At 57.1% G+C, this 15,434-nt stretch overlaps 2 protein-coding genes across 2 annotated transcripts; one reads left to right on the forward strand and one right to left on the reverse strand.

Moving 5' to 3' along the window:
* The first annotated feature begins 1,544 nt into the window (after window positions 1-1,544).
* Window positions 1,545-2,942, forward strand: CST6 (cystatin E/M). Its single transcript, XM_040465903.1, has 3 exons — window positions 1,545-1,808; window positions 2,292-2,417; window positions 2,758-2,942. Exons 1-3 carry the CDS (start codon window positions 1,569-1,571, stop codon window positions 2,842-2,844), a joined length of 453 nt encoding a protein of 150 aa, XP_040321837.1. The 5' UTR covers window positions 1,545-1,568; the 3' UTR covers window positions 2,845-2,942.
* A 2,279-nt stretch (window positions 2,943-5,221) lies between these two features.
* Window positions 5,222-15,231, reverse strand: CATSPER1 (cation channel sperm associated 1). Its single transcript, XM_040465902.1, has 12 exons — window positions 13,796-15,231; window positions 12,606-12,818; window positions 11,191-11,304; window positions 10,837-10,987; window positions 10,435-10,526; window positions 10,167-10,310; window positions 9,942-10,005; window positions 9,675-9,747; window positions 9,476-9,536; window positions 7,731-7,806; window positions 5,550-5,664; window positions 5,222-5,389 (listed from the first exon to the last, which is right to left on the reverse strand). The coding sequence occupies exons 1-12, from the start codon at window positions 15,132-15,134 to the stop codon at window positions 5,363-5,365; spliced, it is 2,469 nt and encodes an 822-aa protein (XP_040321836.1). The 5' UTR covers window positions 15,135-15,231; the 3' UTR covers window positions 5,222-5,362.
* Window positions 15,232-15,434: the final 203 nt, after the last annotated feature.

Here is a 15,434-nt window from a genome sequence, read left to right on the forward strand (position 1 = left end):
AGTGTGGCCACGGCTGAGCTCCGAGTAATGGCAGAGCAGGACTGGGAGAGCCTGGGGAGGCTCCTGGCCCCCTGGGGCTGCCTCTCCCTCCTCTGCCCTGAGCCTCTTACTCCACCCCCTCCCAGGTTCTCTCAGGTTGGGTTTCTGCCTCATTGAGCCACAAGTGAGCCGGCTCTCCCACAAACGGGCATCTGTCCCTTTAAGGCAGACACCTGAGCCTACCCTGTGACTGTGTGACTGTTCCTTGGAATCCCAGATTGGTTTTCACAGCTGGGCTGAGGGGGTGGGGAGCAGCTGGTCTGGGTCTCCCTGGGAGGACATCATGGCCCTTCCTGGCCCTGGGATTCTGCGACCGACCGGGAATTCTACCTGCTCGTAATATTCACCATCGTAATAGCCCCCAACGGTTTGTCAGGTACTATAACCCACTACCCCTTACAAGCCCCAAGCGAGATCCCTGGAGGCCCTAAGCACTAACAAGGTCTTAGTGCCTCAGAGCAAAATGCACCCCTACCCCCCACAACTCGTGATTAAGGTACAAGCTACACTGAACTCTAAAACACAAATAAGGAAGTCCACCAAGATTCAGACTTTTCCCGTGTTAGCTGCTTCAGTGCTGTTCATGGATTACCAGATTTTTCTAAAAAAACTCCTAGTGCCCTATTTGGCTGCTACCTCCAGCACGCACAGTTTACCTATGGGTGGCCCAGTCCCGGGTGTTAATGCCAGTGTAACCTTAGCAGGTAAGAGTGGTCACCTATCCTCGATGATGACACAGAGGCCTTGGGAGGCCATGGGACTTGTCCAAGTCACCAGCCAGTAAACGGCAGAGCTGGTACGACACACACCCCTCTTTCTGGCCCGTCTTCATCTTTTGGGCTCAGCGTGGCCTGAGAGCGCAGATTTGAGTTCGACTGCCTGGGCTCAAAAGCCAGCATCATCACTTACTATTTACTAGCTGACATCCTGGGGCAAATCCGTTCTCCCCTCTGCGTCCTGTGGCTCGCTGCGTAAGGTGGAAACATTACCAATTCCCATTTCATGCTGGCCGGGAGGGTCAAACGGTGCCCAGCTCAGTGCACTGGTCTCCTTTCCTGTCATATTTATAGGACCAGGGCTTCTCCAAGCACTTTGCCTGTTGAGTTCTCACAGCAACCCATTTTACAGAGAGGGAAACTGAGGCACTGAGCGATTAAGGCATTCCTTCCAGGTTACACAGGTAGCAAACGGTGGCAATAGTAAGACCTCGCCAGTGGTTGTGGGTATTTCATGCCGGCCGAGCTTTCCATGAAACTGTTTGAATGGTGGCACTTGCCGGGGGCTGTCACGGTCCTTTCCCTCACGAACTGGGTGTGTCCCTGGAGGGCAGGGCAGCATCGCGGGGGACACAGGTATGCTGGGGCCATGGACTGCCCCCTTTGGCGCGAGGACGGCGGCCTCTCAGATCGCCCAGGCTCCCATCCCTCCCCGGCTCTGCCTCTGCCGCGGGGTGGGCGGGGCGGGCGGGGCCGCTAGCCTATAAAAACGGCGCGCCCCCGAGGGCCTGACACTGACGACCGACCGTGGCCATGGCGCCCCCGAGCCTCTCGCGGGCTCTGGGCCTGGGCCTGCTCGCGCTCTGCCTCCTGGCGCTGCCCGGTGACGCCCGTGCCCGCCCGGCGGAACGCAGAGTCGGAGAACGCCAGAACCTGTCACTCAGTGACCCGCAGGTGCAGAAGGCAGCGCAGGCGGCCGTGGCCAGCTACAACATGGGCAGCAACAGCCTCTACTACTTCCGCGACACCAGGATCCTCAAGGCCCAGAGTCAGGTGTGGACGGGCGGGCGGGTCAGGGGCGAGAGGCAGCCTCCCACCAGGCCAGCAGGGCTTGCAGCCGGTGGCCAGGTTGAGGGGGTGCCACGAGAGTAATGGGGACATTTTCATACGATGTATTTTTTTAAATCGGATTAATGCCAAGAATTCATTATGAACGACCTATCCAGCTTTCAGTGGACGGGATCCAGCCCTGTCTCACTAGCCTCACGGTAGCCCCCCCCCCCCCCCCCCCCCCCTCAGGAGGGGGGGGGGGGGGAGATGGGGCGGTGGGCTTCAGGACATGTGCACACCTGGGTCTCAGCTTCCTGTGTGGCCCGGGCCTCCGCCCCTCTCCCCAGGGGTCGCCACCAGAACTTCCCCATCCAGGGTCTGAATCCCGAGGCCCAGCCCAGCATGCCGAATGTGGAGAGAGGGGAGAGGTCTGGGTCTGGGGTAGTTTTCCGGTGCCCCTCACCCGCTCCTGCCCTCCCTCCCCAGCTGGTGGCCGGCATCAAGTACTACCTGACCCTGGAGATGGGGAGCACAGCCTGCCGGAAGAACGTGGCCACCGGCGATGGCGTAGATGTCACTACCTGCCCCCTGGCCACAGGCGTGCAGGAGGAGGTAACAGCCCCGCACCCCACTGCCCAGCACCCAAGGCCCTCGATTGTCCGGCCCGAACTGGTCTGGTTGGCCAGGCTGATGTCTGGCTGAACCTGTCCCTGTCACCTGGATGACTCACTCACCAGGCCAGGGTGGGGTACAGAGAGGAGGAGACTGGGGCTTCTCCCTCACAGGAGCGGGCTAGCAAGATCTGGGATCTGGTCCCGGCCATCTGAGTCATTGTCCCTTTGGGCCAGTGACCGCCGCTCTCGAACCCCAGAGCACAGCGTCGCAGGCTAAGGATGGCAGTTGCCAGGAGTCAGGCCTGGGGCCCCACCCACCTGTCCTTCTCTCCCTGCAGAAACTGCGCTGTGACTTCGAGATCCTGGTGGTCCCCTGGCAGAATTCCTCCCAACTTCTAAAGCATAACTGTGTGACCATCACCTAGACCCCTTCAGGCACGGGAACCGGAGGGAGCAGGTGCAGCGCGGAAGGCACACATCCATGGATGTATCTGTCACAATAAAGTGCTGCCGGCTTCTCACATTGGACTCTCCTGAGTGCTTCACTCCCCGCCGCCCAGGACTCAGAGTTCCCAGCCTGTGACAATCCCATACCCGCACGTGGGCCAGAGATGGCAGAGTCCCCACAGGCCATGAGACCTTGAGGGCAGGGACAGTGGCTTTCAAGTATACACTGTGGGCTATACGCCAGAGGGACTCCCCAGTGCTTTGCCCCAGGCAAGACTCCTGGAAGGGGACGGACAGGAAGCCCCAAGGGGACTGAGGTCACATCTGCCCACAGGAGGGATGAGGGGACAGAGGCAATTTGATGTCGTTTGAAGAAAACGAAACTGCAACATTTTATGCACAACTGCATATGTGGCTACCATTCGTCCTCACTATATACACACTTAACACACACACAAACCACAATACACACTTGGATGCTCCAGAAACACAGGTGCACACAGAAGTAACACCCTCCACCCCAAGCAGCCTGGACATGTATACAGACCTCCAAACACATAACCCCAGAGACCCACATCCCCCACCGGGAGCTGTGCCTCAGACACACACACACACACACACACACACGCACACGCACACGCACACGCACACGCCTGGAACAGGACGAGCAGTAACTAGATCCCTTGGGAGCACTAGGTGTGGGCCCCAGCAGGCCCTGGCGGGCTGAACTTTGGTGGCTGTGGACCTGGGGAATGCCCCTGCCCTGGTCTTCTGTCCCTCACCGCCCCCATCGTGCCTGCCTCCAGCCCCCTGCCCAGTGCTAGGACCGAATGAGGAGCAGCCCCGGGTGCCAGGCCCTGCCCTCTGCTCCCAGAGGCTATGTAGGGGTAGGGATGGGGAGGCGGAAAATAGAGGTAACTTCCACACGGAACACTGAGGAGCGAAGGGGCTGAGTTTGACGGGAACTAGGGGTGCAACGGAAAACCTCAGCCCTGCTTGAGCCTGTCAGACGAGACAGCTCAGACAGCCCAGGGCCATGGAGTGTGGAGGTCGGCCCCGCTTGGAAGGGCTCCCGTGGGCCACCTAGCAGGAGCCTCTGACACTGGGCAGGGGAAGTGGCAGGAAATGCTTACTCAATGAATGTGTGAGGTGGTGGGTGAGGTGAGGCCTGCGGATATCTGCCAGGTGGCCTCTCCACCCCCGGAATCAGTGCCCAGATCCCAGATGGCATCTCGTCTGCACAGTCTATTCCCGGGCCTCGGGCCAGGCGGTACCCCGGGCCGGGCCAGGGAGTAAGGCTCTGCTTCTGCCTGAGGGCCTGGAGTCTTCACCTCTGTCTGGCCCAGCCTAGAGGTGGTGGAGGGGGAGGGAGACTGGCAAAACCATCCTGCTCTTGACCCCATCCAGCCCGTACTGTGCCCTGGCCTCTCTCTACCAGGGACGAGGTGGCTGCTGTAGACGGTGCAACGCCCCACTCCGGTTGTGAAGTGCCAAGGCTGGGCTTGAGCCTGACTCAGCACTAGGTCTCCGGCACCGGGCCCAGGCCCTTGGGGACCTGGGTCAGAGCCTTACCTCCAACAAGGCCATGGGGACGGGCTCTGGGCATTTTGCCCAGGTTCAGGCTGAAAGTAGGGGAACTCATCTAAGCCCTAGACCAGGCAGGGTTGGGGGTGGGGGCGACCATTAGTCTCATTCTCTGCTTTCCTCCAACAGAGGCTCATCTATCCCCTCAACACACACACACACACACACTCACATATACACATACGTTGTGTTCCCACCCACCCCCACCTGCACTCCTACCAATAGCCTGAGGCCAGGAGGACTTGAACAGCCTCCACCCTGCTTCCCCTCACTTGGGTTCTTTAATGTGACCCCAGGCAGGGCAGGGTATGGCAATGACCTCTGACCTCTGAGTGCATGTTATCGCCATCAGGTCGGCACTCTTGTACTGGATTCTGAAGGTCTCGGTAGGCCCGGCTTCCTGGACTCTGAGCCCCTATTTCTGGAACCTACTGATCCCCCAGGCCCTGACAACCAGGGGCTGTTCCAGCTGGTTCTTTTTCTCCCAACTCTGGGGCCAGATGGACCTTCCTCCCCGAAGCAAGGTGACTGCCCACTCACCCCTCCAGCACCGAGCCCGGCCCCCTTTCCGAGTCACCTCTCTGGCTGCTGCTAATGCACTGTGGGCCCAAGCCAGGATGCAGGCCCTGGGGGTGGGGGTGGGGGGCTGGAGGGGACCAAGAACAGCGCCTGTCAGACACAACACTCACACACACACACGTACACCCGCCAGTGCACACAGTTCCCCTGCCCTGTGCCTTGGCTTACCCAGGGAGGACACAGAGCCGCTTGGGGTTTTAAAACTCTGTTAGGGCCCAGCCCTGTGGGCCCGACAACCACTCCAGCAGAGGTAGGAACTTGTCCTGGCCCACCCTGGTGGGCAGCTTGCCAGAGGCCGAAGGCTTTCATCCCATGTCCCTCTCCATCGAGGGGTCACTTCCTGAAGTCCTCTTCTCCAGCCTGCAGGGGTAGGATGGGAGGCCGACTGAGCCAGTAGTGGCCTCTGTCCTCTCGCCTGCCCCTGTGACCCTTAGGGGCACGTCTGGGGGCGAGCCTCCCATGCCTGGCCTTCTGGGGTCCTCCCATGCCGGCCCCTCTCCCCTGGTCCTGCCCTGTTCACCTCAAACGCTGTGTCCACGATCTCGTCCAGGACGGATGCCTGGGAGCGGAATTTCTGTTGATGATGTTCCACCCCGGCCACCAGTTGCAGGAAGCGGAACAGGAGCTCTCGCTGCCTGGGGGGCGGGAGGGGGGCAGAGGAGGGGCCGAGTTGACCCGCCTGGCAGGGCCCTTTGGGCTGCCAGAGCCCTCCCCCCACCCCAGCTCCTCGTGCTTGACACCCACCAGCCCGCCCTCACGGCTCTTCTGAGCGTGGCCTTTCGTGGTGCTTCTCTTCCACGAGTAAAAAGCCCCGCGCGTGCCTGTGCCACGGAGGACGCTAACCCTCCCGATTATCCCTCCCTCCCTCCGCCCACCCGTCTGCTTGCCCCTCCAACTACCCCATACCTCTCTAGGCACCCACTCACCCATCGGCCCATTCATGCCCCCACCTACCCAGCCATCCACTCACTCATCCGACCACCCCAACCTTGTAGTTGCTCACCCGCGCCCCCATCTACCTGCTCGTCCCTGGACCCAGCCACCCACCCCTTCGCCGTGCTGTGCAGTCAGTCATCCACCTCACCACCCCCCTCCCCAACCATTCATCCAGCCGACTACCCACCCATCAACGCCCTCATCACCTGCCTGTTTTATAAATCCATCCACCAAATGACACTGAAATAAATGAACACTGCCAGGTGCTCTGAGGACACAGAAACGAACAAGAAACCCTCCTTGCCCTTAAGAAGCTCAGCCTGTAGCAGAGCCAGGAAAGCAAACTGAGTGCTTACACTCGGGATAAGTGCAAACACAGAGTGCTGAGGGTGCCCGAGGAGGAAAACCCCATCCAGTACCGGGGATCAGAAAAGGCTTCCAGAGGAAGTGCCATGGAGCTGAGTTTGAAAGACACATGAGGGTTTGCCAGGCTTAGGCAAGGTTCCTGGTCCCCTACTCCAGAAGAACGGGGTTACGCTGGGGGCCGGGGCAGGCCTCAGGGAAGGAGGCTGTAGAGAGTGGATGCCTAAAGGAGGCAAGCGTCTTGTAGGGTCTTAAATGCTGACGATGAAGGAGAAGCCCAAACTACTTTTAACAAAGACCACTAAGAAAGGAAAGAGGAAAACAAATGAACGACAACAACACAAACACAAACAGAGAGCACTCGTAGTGGAGGTGGACCAGTGGGGAAGAGTCTGGAGGCCAAGAAACCCCCAAGGAAAGTGTTGCAGAGGTGCCAAGGGTCCGCTGTGCCAGGGGCCAAGTTGCTGGAACGTGGGGGGAGGGGCCGGGAGGGCCGGGAGGTGAAGCGAGCCGGATTGGAACTCAGTTCTCCCAAATCTTGGTCACTTGAGCCTGGCACTGGCAGCCAGAGGACACTCCAGTTAGAGAGGACAGTGTGGGCAAAGGCCCAGATGTGCCGGGGTGGGAGTGGCCGTAAGGCAACGAGGGGGGCTGGCAAAGGCTCGATCACAGAGGGCCTGTTGGGGCTCGAGCTCTGATGGTGGGTGAGGAGAGGCTGGAGGCTTCCGGGAGTCAGGCTGCCCTGTCGGCTGGCTTAGAGCCAGACTGGCTGAGGTAGAGGGGGGCCCAGCTTTCGGAGAGAAGGTTCTCTGGGGAGCCAGGAAGCGGGAGTCTGTGCCGAGGTCCCCCAGCCAGGAGCACAGCCACAAGTCCCCAGCCGTCCTGGACCAATTGGCCAATTGATTCGACGAGAATGGGGTGTTGACCATCTGCCTCCCAGGCCTTCTCCCAAGCCGCTCCTCGACCCATCCTTCTCATCCCTCCACCTAACCGACCACTGCTCTCCATGGCCCAGCACAGGTCCTTAGCAATAGGGTTGCCGTGGGCGGGCCTAGTCCGTGTCATCTTTGGGTCCCTGGAACCCTCGCAGGGCCTGACCCAGAGCAAGGGTCAGGGATGCTCCTTGAGGAAACAGATGAGCAGGATCGCTGTTTCTCTGGGGCCTCTCTGATGCCCTGCGCTTGTCCTCAGCCTCGAGGAGCTCTCATGGCCCTCTAGGCACCGCTCGTGGGATTCTCTTGGCGACACAAGATGGCTCTGGGTGAGCAGAGGTCACTTGTGGTCTCCGCCTCCACCCGTGGGCTCTACCTGAGCCTTGGCGCTCCACCCCCCCTTCCAGAGAGGTGGGCGATGTCCCTTTCCCTGCCAGACCATGGCCACCCCTCCCTTTGCGCCTCCTTACTTCTCAGTCATGGTCCCAAATTTCTTCTCAATGAGCTGCTTCTGTTTGGTATGTTCACTCACCACCTCTTCAGGCTCTGGATGTAAAACAGGGGAACGTCAAGGAGATGCCTGGATCGAGAGGAGGTAGAAGGAACCTTGTGTGTCACCGAGATATTCAAATGGGGCTAAAGGATGGGGCGCCTGGGTGGCTCAGCGTCTAACTTGGTCATGATCTCACGGTTAGTGAGTTCAGGCCCTGTGTCGGGCTCCGTGCTGACAGCTCAGAGCCTGGAGCCTGCTTCGGATTCTGTGTCTCCCTTTCTCTCTGCCCCTCCCCTCACTCGCGCGCTCTCTCTCTCTCTTTCTCTCAAAAAATAAACATTAACAAACGAAAATCAAATGGGGCTAGCTAAAGGAGTTTTTGTCCATGATGGCCCCAAAGAGATGGCTTCTCCACGCAGAGTGGGTATCAGTTTTGTTTGTTCGTTTGTCTCTCCTTCTGGAAAAAGTCCCCCGGTTTTCCTGAGGAACCACTCCCGCGCCTTTTGGGTCCACACCATCCAGCAAGGGTTGACCCTGCCCCCGACCTCCAAGGACATGTGACCCAGACCTGGCCAATCAGAACAGCCTATTCTTTTGGCTATAGTGATTGGTTCCAAAATCGTCAGATGATCAAAGAAAAGAAGCCTCATTTCTGGGTCCTTGTTGGAACAGTTGGAAGAAGAGGACCTCTCTGCTGGGCATGCTAGGGATGCTAATTTGCAAGGATTTGGGGCTAGAGTGGCAGGTGGCCATTTTCCTAACACAAGGGAAGAACCACCCTAAGCACAAAACCACACAGAGGACTACAGAGCAGAGAGGTAGAAGGAGACCAACTCCTGACCAGCATTCGAGTCCTGGATCCAGCCATTCCTGAAAACCCCACACCCTGAATTTGCTAAGTAATTTGAGCCAACTAATTCCTCTTTTTCCTTAAGCATTTTTGCCCTGAGCGGCTAACCCTGATGGAGGGGGCAGGTGAGGGACCAGGTGACCCCTGGGGATCCTTAGTCCTCTAGTGTTGATGAGCCTAAGAGTGGGATTCTTGGAGCTCAGATTCTAAAGTTCTGAAGATCTTTAAGCAGGAAGCAAATCAACTGTCTCAATGTCAATCGTTCAGGAAATCGGCTTTGTAAAAATGAACACGTACAGGAAACTTCAATTTTTACTCTCAATCCACTTTGAGTGGGTCTGGACAAGTGCGCGGGCAGTCGAAACCCTCCCATGTAAAACCAACCGCTATAACCCTTATAAGTTATTAGAAGAAATGACTGTTTGGGGCGCCTGGGTGGCGCAGTCGGTTAAGCGTCCGACTTCAGCCAGGTCACGATCTCGCGGTCCGTGAGTTCGAGCCCCGCGTCAGGCTCTGGGCTGACAGCTCAGAGCCTGGAGCCTGCTTCCGATTCTGTGTCTCCCTCTCTCTCTGCCCCTCCCCCGTTCATGCTCTGTCTCTCTCTGTCCCCAAAATAAATAAACGTTGAAAAAAAAATTAAAAAAAAAAAAAAAGAAGAAATGACTGTTTGGCAAATCATAATCTGGCTAATTAGTCATTTCATAAAGGGGGCTTTCAAGAATTGACGATCCGCTTAATTGGCTTTTAGAGGATCGCCTTAGAGCTCTTTGGACCAAAGGTCTAAGCTCTGTAAGTTCTCCCGAGTCTCAGATTCTCAAACTCTGCCACTGAGACCGGAATTCCGTGTCTGACCGTGGAAGGAGGGCCAGCACCTGATTTTCGGAGTTCGGTCAGTGAGTCATCCAGTAGATTCTCATGGATCCGGGCTGCCCTCTGGGAAGAAAAGGCTTTTGTCGTGCCAGAGTCCCCTGTCTGCCTTTTTCTGGAACACCCCCCACCCTTCCCTCCAGCCTCTGTGCCCACCCCTTCTGGCTTCCCTCACCGGCCCACCTGCCCCACCGCACTCAGTACCTCCTGCCTTATTTTCTCCAGGCCTTTGAGCAGAGCCATCTGGAAGTTATCCACCAGGACAGCGATCACCAGGCTGGGGATGGTGGGGGTGGGTAGTGGGGGTGGGTACTCTCAAGGAGGAGGCCGTAGGAGAGGCCCTGCAACCCTCCTCCGGGTTCGTTGTGGCACAACCAAGGGGAGACGGCTGGAGAGGCTGGGCGGGGGTGCCCCGGGTTAGGTGGGGATTGGGGGTGAAGCCGGGGAGCAAAGTAGGGGTGGAGTCCTTACTTGAGGAAGATGAAGTATTGGATGATGATGTAAATCATGAGAATAGGGATGATGTACCAGGCGCCTGGGAGAGAGGGCATCGTTCGAGCCGTGAGTTCCTTGACGGCCCTCCCTACACCCCTGCCATCATCAGAAGCCCCACTTCGCATACGGGGTAACGGAGCCCTCGGGGTCTGCCCTCCCAGCCAAACCCCTGCCCTCCACCCAGCCTGGGGCCTGTCCCACCCTGGGCCCGGCTGTCCAGGTAGATGAGGGACCAGTCGTCCAGGGTGAGCATGGTGAAGAGAGTGAAGACGGTGGTGAAGATGTTCTGAAAGCGCTTGGGGTCAGATTGACGGAACAGAGCCCGGAGCACCACAGAGAAGAGGACTGGCTGTTCAGGGCCAAACCAGGCTCACAGGGTCCCGTCCACCCCCCGTCCCCCCCACACCGCTACAAACCCTTCCACCGCAGCACCTCAGGCTCCCACCCCAGCCCCCACAGCACAGGATACAGAGGCAGGTAAACATGAGGATAAGGATAGCGGTGACGGACGGCAAGGACCGGACCAGAGTCCCGGTCACTTCCTGGAGGCTGGTCAAGAAGCTGCGGGCAGAAGTTGAGAGCGAGGCCGAATGAAGGAGCAGGGGTGGGGATCTGTGCCCGGCAGCCGGAGACCGCAAGTGCGGGCAGGAGGTCCCCGTTTTGCCCGGGGGCTTGGGACAGTCCAGCCCTCTCTGGAAAATGACTGATCTGAGCAGATGGCCGGAGGCTTATCAGAAGTGGGCTGGAGCCTGTAGTCTCTTCATCCCCCATCCCTTAAACAGGTCACAGGAGACACGCTGGTTGCCCGGGCCTGTGTCCCCATCTCCTGCGGAGTCCCCGCACCAGGGTGGGCAACCGTGGCCCAGCTGACCTGAGCCTCCGCAGGACCCGGATGGCCCTCAGGGCCCGCAGGCTCTTGAAGACCTTGAAGATCCGGAAGACGCTTTGGTGGTAGACGAAGGAGAAGGAGTTGAACTGCAAAAGCATGAAGTCCAGCATAGCCATGATCATGATGAAGAAGTCTGAGGGCACAGCGGGGGGGCTGGGTGTCACTGACTCCTGCCCAGGCACCTGGCTCCCAGACCCCCTGTCCTCCCGACACCAACGCCCTCCGCCAGTCCGCTTTCGTCCTCAGCCTCCTCTAGCAGTCCCGTGGCTCCCTCCACACACACACACACACACACACACACACACACACACAGACACACACACCATCCTCACTCACCCAGAATGTTCCAGGAGTCAGAAAAATACTTGAGGCCTAGAGCAATGATCTTGAGCACAGCTTCCACTACGTAGATGCAGAGGAAAATGGAGTCCAAGGCCATGAAGTACCACTCTGCACGGACACAGGCGGCTCACTGGGGGCCACCCCCCAGCAACCTTAGCCCCTCTCCCCTCCTCCCCTCTGGAACCTCACACAGCCCTGCAGGGAGCACCCGGCTCTGCCCTGATGGCTGTGTGTCTTCACTGCTCTGTGCCTCAGTTTTCTTGTCTGTAAAGCAGTGATAACACCGTCCCTGGCCTGACCCCCTGAACTCAGGACTGATCTCCTGAATTCAGGAAACTTCTAGAAGCTTCTACCTGTCAGTCAGTCTTACCTTTTAGAGACTAAGGAAGGAACTGCCGGAACCGAAAAAAGAAACATTTGAGAAAGACTGCCGGCACAGAATCCGAGAGTTGCCAGAAAGTTCCTCTCAGCCTCATTATAATGTTAAAATCTCCTCTGAATATTCATCCCCAGCCCCAGTAAAAGGAGTCTGCTTTCCCTTGTTAGGGGAATCACAGCTTTAGAAAGTATTTCCCTTGGGGCCTCCTGGGTGGCTCAGGTCAGGATCTCACGGTGGTTGGGGGGTTTGAGCCCCGCATCGGGCTCTGTGCTGACGGCTCGGAGCCTGGAGCCTGCTTCAGATTCTGTGCCTCCCTCTCTCTATGTCCTTCCCCCACTCACGCTGTCTCTCTCTCTCTGTCTCTCAAAAAATGAATAAGTGTTAAAAAAAAAGAAAAGAAAAGAAAGTATTCCCCTTGATGTCCTTATTTCTACAGATAAAGATGACCTTGTGAGTTAACTCAACCTGGTGTAGTCTGCCTGTAACTCACCAAGCAGCAGACCCACCTTGGTCCGGTGACGATACCGGTCTGTCTCGTAGCATTTTTGTGAATATTACATTCATTTCACACAGTAAGAATAAGAATACAGCCACTTTTATTCTGTCTTTAGTTAATGTGTGCTGTGGCAGGCCTTTCTTTCACCTTGCTACCAGGAGTCCTAGGGCCCACCTTCCCCAGTTTTCCACCCTCACCCTTCCACAGCATTCCAGGGTCTCCGGGCCCTTCTGGGCGACCTGGGTTCCACCAGCTGCCCCGCAAAGCGGCGTGTTTAGGGTTGGCGCGCCACCTGGTGTCTGTATCACGAACAGCACGTCCTCCAGTTTTGCGGGCCTGTCTGTGGCTGACTGGTTGACCTCAGCAAAATCTCTGAGGCTCATCTTGAATACTGGGCAATGCTGTCGACTTCCCACGGGTCAGAATCAAATGAGCTAAGTTACACAAACCGCCCGACACTAGATTAGGCCCACAGGAGGCCTGGAACAAGATCTATGGCCGGCTCCATGTGAAAGGGGATTCCCCAACTCTTACCACCCCGGACCTCGACTTCGGCAAAAGTCTGGGCCACGAGCATGATAGTGTTGAGGCTGACGACGAGGAAGATGAAGGCTTCAAAGGGTAAGGACTCAGTCAGGTTCTTAAGCATTCCCCGGAGGCGCTGAGTGAGGTGGCTTAATTTTTCCCACAGCCTGTAGAAGAGATCCACGGTGTGCAGCTTCTTGTGGGCCCGCTGAGTTCTGGCGGCTATAAGGGGGACAGAAAGTCAAGTCTGTGTTGGAGGAGGAGGCATACTCCCAGACTGACTTGGGGTTCGTCTTCATGCCTGCCTGCTTGCCTACCATTCACTCACTGAAGCGCCCGTAGACTAGTCCTGTGCTGGTCCTGCGGCCACCGTCCTGACCCCTTCCGTGGCAGATGCCGGCCTGTTTGGGATTTGTGGTCTACTCAGGCGCATCTCGCAGGCTCGTGCTTCTACACCTCCAGGCCTTTCTCTACCCACATGGCAACTTAAGCACGGAAAACCCCATTCTCGTCCCTAACCCCTCGTCTGGGTAAACTCTCCCTCTCCCTCTGAGATCCTGCTGGAACATCCCCTCCTTTTAGCTGCCTTCCCTACTGCTATCCAGTTAGGCACCTGCCCCTCTCTGCTTGTCTGTGAGGCTGTTGCTCTGTTTACTGAACCATTAGAGGCCAAGCTTGGGGGACTGTGAATTAATAGCTAAGGTCCCTCCTGCCCTCAAGGCCCTCATTCAGACAGCGGTTCCCAATCTCTGTCAAGATGCTCATGGTTGAGTGGGGGCAAATGTGGACAAATAGAATCCACAGTGGTAACTGCCCTGATATGGTGGGCTAGTCTAGGATTGGTTGTCTAAGTGACCACCCCCAGTCTTGGAGCCCCTTGAGGGCAGGATTTTTTTCTCTGTGCTTCCAGGGCCCAGGCAGGCCAGGCACCCATACGAGACAAGAAGAAGTGTTCAATCAGTGAGTGTACATACGCAAGGCAATGACTGGATGAACAAGTAGCAGATGGCCTAAAGAGGTGCATCGTTCAAGGAACAAAACATGGATGATGGACAGCCAGGTGAGTGGATAGCCAATGGAATATGCGTGCGGGTTAGAGTCATGCCTCATGATGTGCCGAAGGTCAGTGCAGGGCCCGAATCAGGCCTGAAATCTGGGCCAGGCAGTGGGAGTTGGGGCTGCGGGGAGCAGCGACTCACTTTTACGCTTCTGAAATTGCTCATCTTCTTCGGACCAGGTTTCCAAGGAAGTTGTAGAGGAGGAATCCTGAGGATGGACTTTGTTGGATATCTGGGATGCACATGAGTACACTACACTGAGGGAACGTCTCAAGCTGAAGGCCGAGTGCTGTATTTGTGCCATGCTGGGGTGGAGGGCTATCACGCTAGAATGGAAAGACGGTCTGGCCACACCGTGAGACCTATGTGGGCCAAAGACTTGGGAGCTACCATGATGGTGCTCCCCATAGCGGTGATCACCAGGGAGATGATCATGACCACGTACAGCATGGTGGTGCTTGCCATGGTGATGCTCCTTGTGGTGGTGCTCACCATGGTGGCGCTCTGCATGGTGGCCACGGTGGCGTTTGCTATGGTGGCCGTGGTGGTGCTCACTGTGGTGTCTGCCGGAGCGAGGTATGCGATCCTGGTGGGACCCCGCATAGGAATGGTGGGAATAGGTCTCTCCATGATGAAGAGGCCCTCTGTGGTGGTGGACTTCAAGATTATGCTTACCATGCTGATGGACCTCACTGTGATGGTGAGAGCCACCATAGGGGTTGGAATCCTTACGGTGGTAAGGCTCACCTTGGTGATGGAGCCCACTATGATGGGAAACTTCGCCATGGTGGTGAGATCCACCATGGTGGTGGGACCCCCTATGGTGGTGAGACTGCTCATCATGGTGATAGGAATCACCATGGTGGCGGGGCCTATCATGATGTCTCCTGCTACCATGGTGGTAATCACCATGAACAGTGCCATGAGAAGGAGCCTGGGCAAGGGATGTGGAGTGGTGGGCTCCACCATGATGGTGGGCCTCACCATGGTGGTGGGGGTGGCGGGGGTGGTGGGAATTGCCAGAATCGTGAGAGGAGGCATTGTCATGAGAGTCTGGATATTCACCAAGGTGGTGAGATCCACTATGATGGTGGGATATGCCATAATGCTGGGATGTGCCATGATGGCGGGACTTGTCGTGATGGTGGGACCTACTGTGATGGGAGGACCCATCATGATGGTGGGACTCACCGTGGTGGTGGGACTCACCATGGTGGTGGGACCCCATGTGATGGGAGGACCCATGATGATGGTGGACTATGCCTTGATGGTGGGACCCGCCATGGTGGTGGGACCCACTGTAGTGGTGGGACTCACCATAGTGGTGGGACCCACTGTGGTAATGAGACCCACGATGGTGGTGGACTCCACTATGGCCTGGTCTGTGCTGTGGCTTTGGTGAGTTGGGGTGAGATAACACATCCAAATTATTGGTGTCTGCCTCATTTTGAGCTGTTTTAGCCAACGAGTGTTGATCCATGACTATGCTGGGACCTCTGGAACGAGGAGAGCTCAAGATGTGGGCCAAAAGACTCCTTCCTGAATTGTTCCTCCCACCTAAGCTGTGGCACTGGGGTTTCTAGGAAAGCCCGAGTCTTCTCACGGAATTCTCCCTTTATGATGTCACCAGCAAGCCCCTTCCCAGGTCTAATTCCAAAATGCCTCCTCCTCAACGTTATAGTTCAGAATCAAGGGTCATTGTGTCTAGTCTTTTCATTGTAAAATGAGGAAACTGAGGTCAAGAAAAGAGAAGGGGTTATTTCCGTAGGGTCAGCTGGGA

The sequence above is a fragment of the Herpailurus yagouaroundi genome, unplaced genomic scaffold (genome assembly GCF_014898765.1).
Source record: "Herpailurus yagouaroundi ecotype Mexico unplaced genomic scaffold, PumYag 569, whole genome shotgun sequence".
Lineage (NCBI taxonomy): Eukaryota > Metazoa > Chordata > Mammalia > Carnivora > Felidae > Herpailurus > Herpailurus yagouaroundi.

Excerpts from the sequence above, each read along its gene's own strand:
- CST6 (XM_040465903.1), top strand. The coding sequence starts at position 1,569 with ATGGCGCCCCCGAGCCTCTCGCGGGCTCTGGGCCTGGGCCTGCTCGCG. Across the intron at positions 1,809-2,291 it reads TCCTCAAGGCCCAGAGTCAG|CTGGTGGCCGGCATCAAGTA; the intron begins GTGTGGACGGGC and ends CTCCCTCCCCAG. Across the intron at positions 2,418-2,757 it reads CCACAGGCGTGCAGGAGGAG|AAACTGCGCTGTGACTTCGA; the intron begins GTAACAGCCCCG and ends CTCTCCCTGCAG.
- CATSPER1 (XM_040465902.1), bottom strand. The coding sequence starts at position 15,134 with ATGGATCAACACTCGTTGGCTAAAACAGCTCAAAATGAGGCAGACACC. Across the intron at positions 10,527-10,836 it reads CGGGTCCTGCGGAGGCTCAG|CTTCTTGACCAGCCTCCAGG; the intron begins GTCAGCTGGGCC and ends TTCTGCCCGCAG. Across the intron at positions 9,748-9,941 it reads CAATACTTCATCTTCCTCAA|CCTGGTGATCGCTGTCCTGG; the intron begins GTAAGGACTCCA and ends CACCATCCCCAG.